The sequence below is a fragment of the Penicillium bovifimosum genome (genome assembly GCF_028826915.1).
Source record: "Penicillium bovifimosum strain IBT 22155 chromosome Unknown utg000003l_segment0_segment0, whole genome shotgun sequence".
Lineage (NCBI taxonomy): Eukaryota > Fungi > Ascomycota > Eurotiomycetes > Eurotiales > Aspergillaceae > Penicillium > Penicillium bovifimosum.
The window spans coordinates 2,557,615-2,570,524 of NW_026622712.1; the positions used below are offsets into that span (position 1 = coordinate 2,557,615).

The 12,910-nt window shown below is 50.9% G+C and overlaps 4 protein-coding genes across 4 annotated transcripts; 2 read left to right on the top strand and 2 right to left on the bottom strand.

The window, feature by feature from the left end:
- Positions 1-213: 213 nt before the first annotated feature.
- N7515_004006 (uncharacterized protein) lies at positions 214-2,184 on the top strand (the record flags this gene model as incomplete). Its single annotated transcript, XM_056664750.1, has 1 exon — positions 214-2,184. One exon carries the CDS (start codon positions 214-216, stop codon positions 2,182-2,184), a length of 1,971 nt encoding a protein of 656 aa, XP_056523807.1.
- Positions 2,185-3,847: 1,663 nt separating this feature from the next.
- On the bottom strand, positions 3,848-7,659 carry N7515_004007 (putative checkpoint protein kinase (SldA); the record flags this gene model as incomplete). The annotated part of the gene is made up of 3 exons (XM_056664751.1): positions 3,848-6,060; positions 6,117-6,564; positions 6,670-7,659. 3 exons carry the CDS (start codon positions 7,657-7,659, stop codon positions 3,848-3,850), a joined length of 3,651 nt encoding a protein of 1,216 aa, XP_056523808.1.
- Positions 7,660-8,100: 441 nt separating this feature from the next.
- Positions 8,101-9,869, top strand: N7515_004008 (DNA-(apurinic or apyrimidinic site) lyase APN1; the record flags this gene model as incomplete). The annotated part of the gene is made up of 5 exons (XM_056664752.1): positions 8,101-8,521; positions 8,584-8,620; positions 8,672-8,791; positions 8,845-8,979; positions 9,029-9,869. The coding sequence occupies 5 exons, from the start codon at positions 8,101-8,103 to the stop codon at positions 9,867-9,869; spliced, it is 1,554 nt and encodes a 517-aa protein (XP_056523809.1).
- A 459-nt stretch (positions 9,870-10,328) lies between these two features.
- On the bottom strand, positions 10,329-12,155 carry N7515_004009 (putative nucleotide-sugar transporter; the record flags this gene model as incomplete). Its single annotated transcript, XM_056664753.1, has 2 exons — positions 10,329-11,651; positions 11,712-12,155. The coding sequence occupies 2 exons, from the start codon at positions 12,153-12,155 to the stop codon at positions 10,329-10,331; spliced, it is 1,767 nt and encodes a 588-aa protein (XP_056523810.1).
- Between the last annotated feature and the right edge of the window lie 755 nt (positions 12,156-12,910).

Sequence of the window (12,910 nt, forward strand, 5' to 3'; positions counted from 1 at the left end):
CTTCACGTTCATCTCTTACTTCCTACCTCTTTTGCTCTCGTTGCAATTTTCCTTTCTCACGACTCACGACCTTTTGACGCGACGCTGCGCGCTTCGACTTGACCCGAACCGCGCCATACCCACCTACCCATAGCTCCGACACGTCCTCGAGTTCTTTCCAGAAGTCGCATTGACCCACATTTTTGCGATTCATAAAATCGCAAGATCGCCAGCATGGCTCAACGCCAGCTCTCGCGCACTCTGCCGAAGAATTTCACCTTCTCCCTCGACGACAATGAACCCAAGACGCCTGAGCGCCCTTGCCCAACGATTGATGTCCCACCACCCCCACGTCACTCTATCTCCAGCGCCCGCCTGCCCCGAGTCCGGGCTCGTGCAGGTACCAATGTCTGCGCTCGCATGGACAGCGAGATCTTCCAGTTCCAGGGCGCAGATGCTCCCCTGCCTTCAATCGAAGTGCCTGTATTGACCACTGAACCCGAGGCGCCTGCTCCACGTGATTTCGCCAACGATGAGGGTTATCTTGCGCCTCCGCGTTCGCGACTGGAATTCAAGACGCCGCCTGCACAAATTCGTGGTACACCTTTCGACTCGTGCGACACTGGGAACCCGTGGCCATCGTGGGACCAGACGCCTGGCCCACACCTCATCAAGCGCCCAGGCTCGGCCTGTTCGAGTGCGTCAAACTCTTCAGTCGAATCTATCGAAACATATGCCTCACGACCATCCATTGGAAGTTGCACCAGTGTCGAAAGCGATGGCTTTGACTCTTATTTCCCCTTGGAGCATGCGAAAGAACCTGAGATTGAGTCGCCCTCGCGACCCCAGAAGCAGCGATCCAATATGAAGGTGAACCACACGACTTGGACTTGTGAGATGGACAACCACCTGTGGAATACCTATCAAATCTACCTTCAGGACCCTACTTTGACTCCATTCAAGATGACACCCGGCAGTATCCCCCCTTTGGGAGTCACCTCGCGTGTTGCGCGACGTGCTAAGAAGACATGGGAGAAGAAGAGCAGTCGAATCGTTAATTCGGCATCGAAGACATCTGGAGATTCTACTGGATTATCTACCCCCAAGGCTGTGGATGAAGGCAGCCGACTTTCATGGCCCAAGTCCGACTCCAAGACAAGACGACGTCTGAAGATGCTGTGTCGGCGCAAGTTCTCGATTTCCCCACACTATCAGCGCATCATGCAGTCTCGCACCCCCGAGCCCGTTCCGCAGATGTTCGGCCCTCCTACGGATTCCCGCATCCAGGATTTCGCCGTGCAGTCGGCCTACGGTACTCGTGACCTCGGCATGTCTCTTGTCAGCTCCTATGAGCCGACTCCGCTCTCCCAGATTACGCAGGATCTGCCACACGTGAGTGACGATTGGTTCAACAATCCTCCGCATGCCAATGTTGAGCCACCAGTGGCACGGACTCCCCAACATCTTCGTGTTGAATCTGCTCCTAGCATCCCTCGTTTGGGATCTCCATTTGTGTACAGTACTTGGGGCCCGGGTGATTCGAACCGCCAAATTCCGGCGTTCAATGCTCGACGTGATACCGTCCATGTTCCGGGTTATCGTGCCCGGCGCAACACATACCTGGACCAGACTTTGCACGATCCCGACGATGTGTTCTCCAGCATAGCGAAAGAGAACAGGAAGACTACATCCGACCAAGATGATGAACGTCGCCTGGAAGGCTATGTGCGTGACAACAAGTTCCAAGACATGGGCCATGGCAGGGTTCGTGTTCGCAACCGTGGAGCTACCACTGGGGCCGTCAACCAAAGAGACATGGACCAGCTTTTCTCACCACCCTCTTCCCTCAACTCGGGCCCCATTGAACCTGAAGAGACCACTCCCGTTGCAAAGCCCATGAACCCTCTGTTGGACCTTGGTGAAAACATCAAGCGTCTGGGCTCACCCTTCCGCATCGAAGGGGGCAACAAGCGTCGCGAAACTCCAAAGCGAAGGAGTAGACGCGCCCCTGCACTTGCGGATCCATTCTTGAGCGGTGGTGCTTCAAACATTGCGCCTAGTCACAACGCTTCTCCAATGACAGTCTCTCCGACCCAGGATCCTGCAAAAGTCGCGAGCCCCTTGCGATACAATGTCTATGAGGGTCTTTCTGATGCTGAGCGCATCCGCCGGCAAATCTTGAACATGTCTTCCATACGTAACTAGGCGTTTACGTCTATTTTTTCAAGTGTCCGTTCGATGGTGTGGATTTCCGCGAGATTTTCTGCTTGCATAATGACTTGAACGAGATCCCGACATGGTCCTGCATTTCCAGCTTTTTACGACCGCAACATCCACGACTGTAATGATATCTTTGCGACTCTTTCACGCTTGATACGCAAAATACAACGAATCTCAATGAACAAAAAACATCAAAAACATGTGATGGGGTTTTCCATTTCGCCCTTGGTTATTCGGAATCTGCACATAACACATTGACTTCATTTGTCTTGTGCTGTGTGTACGGTTTGGTCTGAAACCACCTTCTCTTGACCTCCATTCTATGAAACCGGCATTGATCTTGTCGTTTCATCTCATTCACTCACAAACTCATTTCCTTGTCGTCAACCTGGCTCTTGCCTCACAGAAAACATCCAAAACACCAAAAAAAGACCCTTCGCTTTCATTGCGATTCACACTCTCTACCATATTTCATTTTCTATCTTCTTCTTTCTCCGGCTTTGTTGAGCCGTCCGTCACCTGCATCTCCGACATGGCACACGACACTTCCACCGCCATGTCATCCTGAAGATGTAGCACGTCTTGATAATGGCTGTCTTTGGAATTACCCTTCACAAAACAAAACGACACCCCTCTATGTTGACGCCTGTCACATAGATGGCACCCCTACAAAACGCGAATGTGCAACGATACATATGCAAATACATAGACGAACGAAACGAAACGAACGCGCATGATATTGCAGTTGACCAACGACATCCCTGATACGCAAGCGAGGTGTTTGGTTTCTTTTGCCAGCGATCTCATTTTTCTTCTTTAATTCGCATCTCCTTTGCAATCTTGAACCCGATATCCCAGGATTCTTCCTGGTTCTCGATTGACAACGAGATATCCCATGCTTTCAATTCACGATCTGCTTCTGCTTGCGCTCCATGATTCCCCTTGTGCCTGGGCTTGCATCTGGATATTTGCGTGTTTTTTGTCTCTTCTTTTGCTTTCGCCTCGTCTGCGTCCTTCGGGCCGTATGGACCTTCTTTTTGCTCCAGAGTCTGTTTCGGCAGAACTCTTTGTGGTCTCGCTCTGGGGCTTGTAAGATTTGGCAGATTGATCTTTTTATTCTTACTTTCGTCTGATTATCTGCCTTTGCTTTTGTCCCATATGGGATTTGGCTCTAGATCGAAATGATCGCACAATTGATTATTCCTATCTTTTCATATCTCCCATGTCTGAGCTGTAGATTCCATTACTCGTAACATTGTCCTGAACACATAGTCCCCAGTGATTCTCAGCTTATCCTACGATGGCCCTCGATCGGTCTATGTGTGGATGAGCCACCCAGCGCAAGCGACATCACTAGGTTAGAGAAAGTTCTAAATTTTATTGAGCAGGAAAAGTTCATACCATTGTAGACTGTAGTGAGCAAGTACTATGGCTACGGCAGCCCAGCTGGCCTTCTCGATCTCCAATTACATCTGGCACGTTTCGCTAAGATGGTAACTTAGCATCGGGGTGTAATATCTGCAGGTTCAAAAGAGAATATTAACGATTATAAAATGAAACACAAGTAACATGAGACAACATGGAATGGGGTATAAGCTACAAAAAAGTATCTGCAAGGCAATTCAACAAGAAAAGACAACAAAAAAAATCACCTCTCCAACTTCTTCTTCCGCTCCATGAGCAGAGCCTCGATCTTCCGAATTTGAAGAGCAAGTCCCTTCTTCTCAGCATGGGCAAGAAGCCATTCCTCCATGCCGCGACGAACATGACGCATGGAATGCAAAACAGGCAGAATAGGCGCCGACGAGAGAGCCGAATCCACTCTGTTTTCGCGCTCAATTTGTTGCCAACGCTCGGCACCGGGGTTGAGCAAGAGATCGAAAACACCAGCCCAGAGTTCCCGATCCCAGTATCGCTTCAAAGACTCGCGGAGACGGTAGGTACGGGTTGATGCGTTACCGCCGTCGACGACAGTGGATTCGATGTACTTGCCGAATAACAAAACGTGGATGACGCCAGCCATACCGTAAAGGTCGATCTGGTGGGTCCAGGGGCGCATTTCGCGGATCTCGTTGCACTCGTGGGCACCGGTCTCCCAGTCGGCGATGAATTGCACAGTTGGCGAGAAGGCTTGCATGTCTATGCCGCGGCCAAAGTCAATCAGAGCCAGACCCTTTTGTCGCCAGCCGTGGGATCCGCTTGGGGAGTAGTGGACGCTTTCACGGTGATCGAAGGCGATGTCATCGGCACCGAGGTCAAGGAGAGAAAGGGCTTTCGAGGGTGGTTCGTGGGGATTGGAGTCGTCCAAGCGGACCAGGCAGTTGTCGGCTTTGATGTCACCGTGGAGGACCCCGTTGGCATGGAGTGCTTCGACGGTGCGGAATAGCTCGACGGCGAAGAACATTGCTAGGACTTCCTCTAGACCACCCTCGGAGGTGTGAGTAGGATTGATCGCCTCGTTGCGGACAATGTTAACGAGATCAAGCAGGGTGCCTTGTCCTCGGTAGTCCTCGACTAGGAAGCTTTCACGTTTATGGACATGCAGTTCATGTGCGCGAACGATACTGTCAGTGGCACGAGAATGGTCCGGAGATTGCCGCAGACGACTGTATGCTGTGCGAATCATGTAGAACTCCCATGCACTGGATGGTCCATTTTCCACCTTGAGCGCTTCGAAGGGCAACCGGGGTGTTTCATAAGCATTTGGCTGTCTCGATTGGGAACCTATGCCACGAGGTGTTCCGCTGTTGTCGGAGTCGGAGTTGTAGAACTCGAGACTGTCAACACTCTCGGCGAGATAGACCGGGGCATATGCGCCAGCTCCAAGCTCACGGCGAATAATGTAGCTTCTTTCCGCTCCTGGAAATTCCAGGATAGGCGTGTCATCCATGGCGCCCTTTGATCGTCTGGTGTTAGTCTTGACAAACTTTTGGATCATCGACGCATAGTTGCTATCTTCGACATGGCCATGATAGCCCGTGTATGTCGCAAGTGGCGGTTCCAGAGAATTGAGAATCGTATTGCGAATGCCCTTGTCAGTGGGATTGCATTGCGCATTCCTAATAACTGCATCCCGTCTCCGGAGCTTAGGCGCAAGCGCCTTGAAGGCCGTAGGACTGAATGGGACATCAGCCGTGGATGTAACAGTGTGGTCTCCCTCATATGGCGTGTCAGTTCCCAGTGGACTACAAAGCAAAAGATCATTAGCCGGCGATCGAGGCTTAGAGGGCGTCTTTGCGTTATAGATGCTGTTTCGAGCGGCGGTCAAAGAAATTGAGGATTCCGTTCGCTCCACAATGGGTGTCATGAAGGGAAGGCGGTTTTGGGCCATGACTGCAGGGTCACGGTAGGGACCCCAAGGAGGGGCATAGTCTTCGGGCATCTCTGGTACGAAGCCTTTCCTATCCGGTGTCCCTTGTGTTGAGCTAGCTGCCGCTCCATCGCTGACGACGGATTGAGACGTGACTTCGGAATGCTCGATTTCAGGAATATCGCGATCGGGGTTGAACTCTGTCCAATCGCTTCCATCGCCCTCAATACTCTCAGCTCGTGTGGTGTTGGCGTAGTCAGTGTCATCGTAGGATTTGTGGAACGTTTGAGTTTCCTCGTCTCCAAAGTCGCTCGAAGCCGCCGAGATGTGTCCTGTACCTGTACTATCTCCAGTACTCGCGCAATCATCATCTTCGTAATCGCTACCACAAAAGCTATCACCGTCTGCTTCAGTCTCTGCCTTCAATGGTTGGTTGAAAATGCTATAGATCTCATCCGTCGCTGCACGAGTGTGCATAGTCATCGTTGGTTCCCGTGTACTCTTGCGCCGGACCTTCTTATTATTAGACGGAGAGTCAAAGTTCATCTTGACTATATGGGGTATGAGTTCAGCCTGTCCGAAGAAGATTGTACAGTTCATTTCTCACCTGTTTGTGTTTGCGTCGTTTCCCCTTTGACCTTGGTACGACTCGCTTTGCCTGGTCTGTATGAATGGCCTTCGACTTCATGGTGAGATTGTGTCTGAGCAGCTGCGTTGAGGGTTTGGCCAAGATGCTCAGGCAAATCCTTTGATGAGTGGTAGATTCCTGACAGAGACTCGGCATTACCTGTGTTTCCAGAAATCTTGCCTGAGATCGGTTGCAAAGGCGCTTTTTGTTTCCGCCAATTCTTGCCCATCCATCCACGCTTGATAGCCCTGAGCTCCTCGAAGCTCATCTCATGTGCAGGGTTCGTGCGGTCGGGGTATACAGATTCCAGATCAACGAATACACGTTCTCGTCGGCCAGTCCGCGGATTGACCGCTTCCCTTACGTGGTGTTGGGGCAGCTCTCGCTTGGATTGGATTGATTCTTTGGAAGGAAGATCTGCATTGGACTGAATACATAATAAAAACCAAAGGTTCATGCCAGCAATTAGTCCTGTGATCGTAAATATATGGAGGTCTGAAGGAGTGGAGGGCCACGTAGAGTGTGAACTCACCTCGTCCCTGAAAATAGTCATCTTTTGCGCTGGTGCGGCTTTCTTCCCAACCTTCAAGGTCTCTCCCGCCCATGGCTTTGCCTCCACTTCATTCTCCTTCTTGCGGTCCCGAATCGACCCAATGCTTTCCCATCCCTTTGTCGCTCCACCGGTTGCCGGGCCCGGCGCAGCTGCGTCGGCGTCGGAGAAAATGGCCATTTTCGGCTTTCCGGACTTGGTCTTAGCAGCACCGCCGGTGGGAGGCGAGGGGCGTGAAGATTGTGGATCAGCAGAAGCGTCTGGTGGTGCGAACGGATTCATCTTGGCGGCCAGCGCAGGGCGAACAGTCGGCAAAGCGGGCGACGAGGGGCCGGTATCCCGTGAGTGTTGATCATATCGGTGTTGGAACTCGCTGTATTTCCGTGCCAACCTCTCGACTGGCCGTGCTTCGCGGTCCATGCCGAGCCTGTATACCTCATCGGCTTGTGACCACCGCCCAGCACCCTCCAACCATCCGGCAAATTCCTCGTAGAAAAGGGCCAGAGCTTCTCCAATTTGATGACGGGCAAGGAATGCAAATGTTTCGCGCGGGGCATCAGAGAAAAGTCGAACATAATGAAGCCATAGACGCAGATATCGTGGGTCATTTCTGTAATGCGTTGATGAAAGGAACGATTTTGTTGCCCTCTCCAACAGGGGCAGGAGACCGGACTCCGGTGTTGCTTGTGCGGAAGGGTAGGCGTTCAGGGTCCATTTGACATAACGGTCGTAAACATCGAGCGGATCGTCTGATTCTGCTATTGATTGCAATTCACTCTCGAATTCTTGACGTACAGCATCATTGATAGTCCTGGTCCCATTTGGTGATGGTGCAGGAATCTTGTCGCTGCTGCTGCCGGCCGAAAAAATTCGGGCAAGTTCTCTGGCTGACCTGCCACCGGGGAGTGATTGGACGTTCTCCTTTTGTGCCTCGATGATATCGAAATCGATAGGTTCGTCAGAGGCTGCCATGTTAGCAACAACGACAGATGAGATGAGACCACACGGATCTCCGATTTTGTTGAAGACCAAATATTCGAAAAGGGTAATTAGCAGCTTTGGAGGGGCTGCAAGGGGAATCTTTTTGGTTATCGATAAACATCACATGACTGTTGCCCCGGTGATGATCACGTGGAACCTGGTTCTTCCTCTGGTTCCTTGGGCTAGACCCAAGTTGATAGCCTACGGGAAGAAATCCGGCTAAGAGCTTTACAATTCCACCCTCGGTCCCTCATGAGTACAGGTAACAGGTTTTATATATTCTGATTCATTAGTTGGGAGTCTGCAGAACATTCGAGCACGTCAATCACAAATTCCATCTCCGAGGCTTGGCAATATCAACTTCTTTGGGCATTCCATCAGAGTACCCACTCACTTCTGCGGCTCTACAGTCCGCCACAGTCAGTGCTAGTTATGTGTTGCGAAGAGCCCGAGTCGCCTACACGCGCAGACTCTGGATCCAAGATCAACCACAAACGGAATCTCAGCAATGGAACAGCGGAGCTGTCACCACTTAGACGATCCAAACGCCAGAAATCTACTACAAATTTGAAGGAACTTTCGTCTCCGGAAGTTTCAGAGTCCGAAGAAGTTATTCTTGCATTGAAAGAGGAGGTTGACGAAAACACTCCGCCAGTTGACAGTGCGAAGGCGAAGAAAAAGAAGACTCCGAAGCCTCCGATCAAGAAAGAGTCGAACGAAGACAACGAAGACATCAAACCCAAGAAGAAAGCAAGGAAGTCTAAGAAAGAGCAAGAGGCCGAGGCTATGCCTTTGGCACCGCGGACCAAGGGTCTGCGCATGCTTGTTGGTGCTCATGTTAGTGCTGCAAAAGGTCAGTTTCTTCCGCAATTTCTTTCCGGGGGTTTCAATGATAACCCAAGCCTTTTCACGCAGGTGTCTTCAATTCTATACACAATTGTGAGCATATCGGGTAAGTTCGTGTTTCGAATTCATCTGAAACCAAGGCTAATTGCGTTATCAGAGGAAATGCATTCGCCTTGTTCTTGAAGTCACAGCGCAAATGGGAGAACCCGGCTCTCCCTGACGATCATCGTGATCAATTTCGTAAACTCTGTGCAGAGAAGGGATATGATGCAGCTAAGTGAGTATCTAACGCCCTATTCAGCGTGTGTGTCCGCTTACATCTGCCATTAGACATGTGCTCCCTCATGGCTCCTACCTCGTCAATTTGGCCCAAAATGACAAAATCAAGGCCAAACAAGCGTACACATCTTTCCTGGATGACCTTCGCCGTTGCGAGGCCCTTGGAATAACACTTTACAACTTCCAGTAAGTCCACTGTTGGGTAATCATCTCATTCCATACTAAGTCCCACAAGCCCAGGAAGTACCAACCAGACACCTCTGCCAGAAGCACTTTCTCGCTTGGCAGAGATGCTGACCAAGGCTATCACCGAAACAGAAACCGTCGTCCCAGTCTTGGAAACAATGTGCGGCCACGGCAACACAATCGGTGGCGCACTGTCCGACTTCCGCGATTTACTAGCGTTAATTCCTAAGGAACATCACTCCCGCATCGGCATCTGCATCGACACCTGCCACAGTTTTGCAGCAGGCTATGACCTGACCACGTCGGAAGGATTCAAAGCCTTCCTCGCTGAATTTGATGAGCTGATCGGAATCAAATTCCTCCGAGCTCTGCACCTCAATGACTCCAAAGCACCCCGCGGGAGCAAGCGCGACTTGCACGCCAATATCGGCACAGGATTCCTCGGTCTACGTGCGTTCCACAATGTAATGAACGAGCCGCGTTTCGAGGGATTACCCATGGTTCTTGAGACACCTATTGATCGAGTCCCAGAACCTGACCCAGCTAATGCGGATGGTGCCGAGGGCAGTGGGAGCGACTCCGAAAAGAAGAAGAAGCCAAAGAAGGTCTCTAAAAGGCCTGCTAGCGCGGGTCCAGCTGCGGTTCCTGATCCGGGTGTGTGGGCACGTGAGATTAAACTTCTTGAGTCGTTGATTGGGATGGATCCTGAGGGCGAAGAGTTCCGAACTCTCGAGGCTCAACTTTCGGAGGAGGGTCGTGCGGAACGTGAAAAGCATCAGGACCAGTATGAACGCAAGACTGAGGCAGAGGCGAAGAAGAAGGCGAAGGCGGCAGGCAAAGCGAAGGGACAGAAAAGTCTCATGGATATGATGAAGGGTGCCGAGGAGTAGACGTGTATTCTGATAATTCCTACGAATCAAGAGAAATCAAGCATCGACATCTTCGGTAGCTACATCTATCTACATTCCTTATACAAACTGGAGGCCTTATCCTAGTCTGACACGACTGAAAAAGTGAAACTGAATGGCGACTGGTGAGCGTAAAACAAGTAAAATTCGATTGATGGTATCAATTAAGCCAAAAGCCAAAGCCAAGCAGCCCCCTTTATGCAAACAGTAGTAAATCGTAGTCTGGCCAATCCAGAGACCAATTCATATCTGTGAATACACATGTGAAACCAACTGGCGCCCAGATGGCTCTTCCAAGTCGGTCACAGACCCGCTAATGCCAAAAAGAAACAGGTAACGTACATCCATCACATGTATGTACAATATAGAAGTATAGAAATAGGAGAGGAGTGTTGAGAATGAGTGTTAAGGGTGTTAAGAATGAGTGTGAAATGCCAGTGGTTAGACAATTTTTTGGTTCCGAATGGGCGAAGCGGAGCTTGACTGCACGCCCGGTGCCGCTTCAAGATCAGGCCCAAGGAGAAACCCGGCCTCGGCCATTGTAGTGATAGTGGGAGGTGCTGATTTGATGGGGGAATTGGGTCCATCATCTTCTGGAATGGTGGTGGTGGAAATCGAAAGTCCGCGCCTCGAGCCACTAGCGCGTACCCGGAAGGAGCGCGGTTGCTCACCGGCCGACGGGTGATCATCGACAAGGTGACCACCTGGTGCGGGGCTAACAATGCTGGAGTCTTGAGGGGCAACTCGGCGGTAGTCCCCTGGCTCGCCACTGCTATGCTCCGTATCGTCGGTTTCGGAGGTAGGACTCGACTCGCGACTCCAGGACTCGTCTGGTGATTCGCTGCGCATGCCGGAGATTTTCATGTAGTTATACGCTCCAATGCTGCAGATTGTAACGGCCAACCCAGTCAAATTGACTGCCGTGAGCTTATCGTGGAAGATAATGCCGGCTGCGCTGATTGTGACTACCTCTTTGAAGATACCACAGATACTCAATGTGACAACAGAGGAACGCTTCAAAAGCGCAAATTCAGCTGATATCATGCAGAATGCAAGCACTCCAGGGAAAATTAAAAGAAAAGCGCCGAATAATTCTCCATGCTTGGCTGCGAGCGCGAGGTACCCGTTGTAGATTTCATAAGGACCCTCGATGGATAGCGCGATGACGATAAGAGAAATGAACATGACAGGCGTAAGGAGAAAGAGTGTTGAAAAAGGATTTGAAGTAGCCGGGTGTCGAAGCAAAAGAATCTGCGTCAAACCCCAACGGAAGCCCGAAAAGAATGCAGACGCAATGACGAGTGCGAAGCCAAGCGCATTGAAGGCTGTCTCGCCAGCAACCATCATCACGACTCCAATTGTCATTGTGGCGATGATGATGATAAGTTTAAGGGAGGGTGTTTCGAGGCGGAATAAGAAGGCGAATAAGAGGACGAAGGCAAGGGCGGATGATTTGCACATGGTCAAAAACGTAAGAGAGATGAACTTCAAGGACATGTTTCCAAGGCCAACGTCAAGCGAGGTCGCTGTGCCGCACGGAACGAGGCGAGTGAAGTAAAACAGTTTGGAAACGAGGGGTGGTGGCCTGTCGGGACCGTCGATGGGGGATGTCGACGCAGACACCGTCGGCTGTTGCGGGCGAAGCGATGGGAAGATCCAGAGGATCAAAGAAGCGAAAGAGAATTGGACGGCCATATGCAAGCTCGTTGTGAAAAGAGGGAAAGGGAAGACGATATCGTTCTCGGAGAACATCCATTTGTTGTACTGCAAACATGACACTCGTTAGTTTTCATTCGACCTTTGGAACCGAGATATATCACTCACTATTGAGATTGACAGTGAGAAGAAATACCACATCAAAATCAGTCCGCCGTTGATCAGTAGCCTCTTGACAATGTTGCGGTCTGATAAGATCTCGCGAATGCTACCATGGCCCTTGACATCTGCAATTCGAGCATCCAGCTTGCGGCGCTGCTTTCGCCTTCGACGTCGCTGACGTTTTTGATGTGTCGTGAGTCCGGTTTCTTCGTCATATTGGTCGTCATCCGAACTCATTGGATCCAGCTCCAGACTCTCTGCGGCGGACGAGATATCGGATGCATTGTCCCCTTCAGCGATCAAAGTCTCTTGTTCCTCCCGATGGATTCCTCCGTCATGCAATCTATGAGATTCATCTCTGCGCTCTGCAAAAACCGGTTGTGAGGCTCGCCCTGTCCCGGCAAGCATGGAGCTTCGCCGACGGTGGTGGGTGCCGGCGGATAGCCCCATTTTCAAGACTGGGACAGTTACGAGATAGAAAAGAAAAGAACGGATCCGAAAAATGGCTCCATGAACGTAGATGGGAGTATAGAAAGATGTCACACGAGGACAACAGAAGCCTGTCGAGATGGCGGTAGGGAGGAGATGCTGACAAAGAAATGGGGGAGGGGGCAACCTCCAATCCGAGGTTATCTTAGGGGAAAATGAAAGACTCAACAAACTGAACAAAGGAACTAAATAAAGATCAAGGAATAAAAGGAAAATGAGCCCTACAGGAATCGAGGGTGAGATTGGGCTGATGTTCTCTGAAGATTTCCCTGCTTTGTTCGTTAGGTACTTTTCCCCTTAGCAACCGTCCCCTTTAATTGGTTGCACATTTCATTGTCAGCTCCACTGTCCGGTCGATCCGGGGTCAAGCCCAAGGGGAAAATAGAAATAATTCTGGATTGGGACCTGAAAGGCCTGAAAGGTCTGAAGGGTCTGAAGAGTCCGACTCTCCCTTGGTTCTGATCTCATTGGCGGATTGAGAACTCCGGCTTGAAGCTCCCGCAAGCCCCCTGCTATGAAAAGACTTCAGAAAGCCGTTGACCATTTCCGCCCTACTTTAGGGGCCTGAGATTGATATGACTGGTCATCGGCAGAGAAAGAAGCTAACCTGCCAACAAGGAGCTTCAGCAGAGTCATTTCCTGATTGAAATGGTGTATTCCTGGTCAATCCGATCTTGCGCCGAAGAAGCCCTTAACCGACCTGGCATAGCCATGAC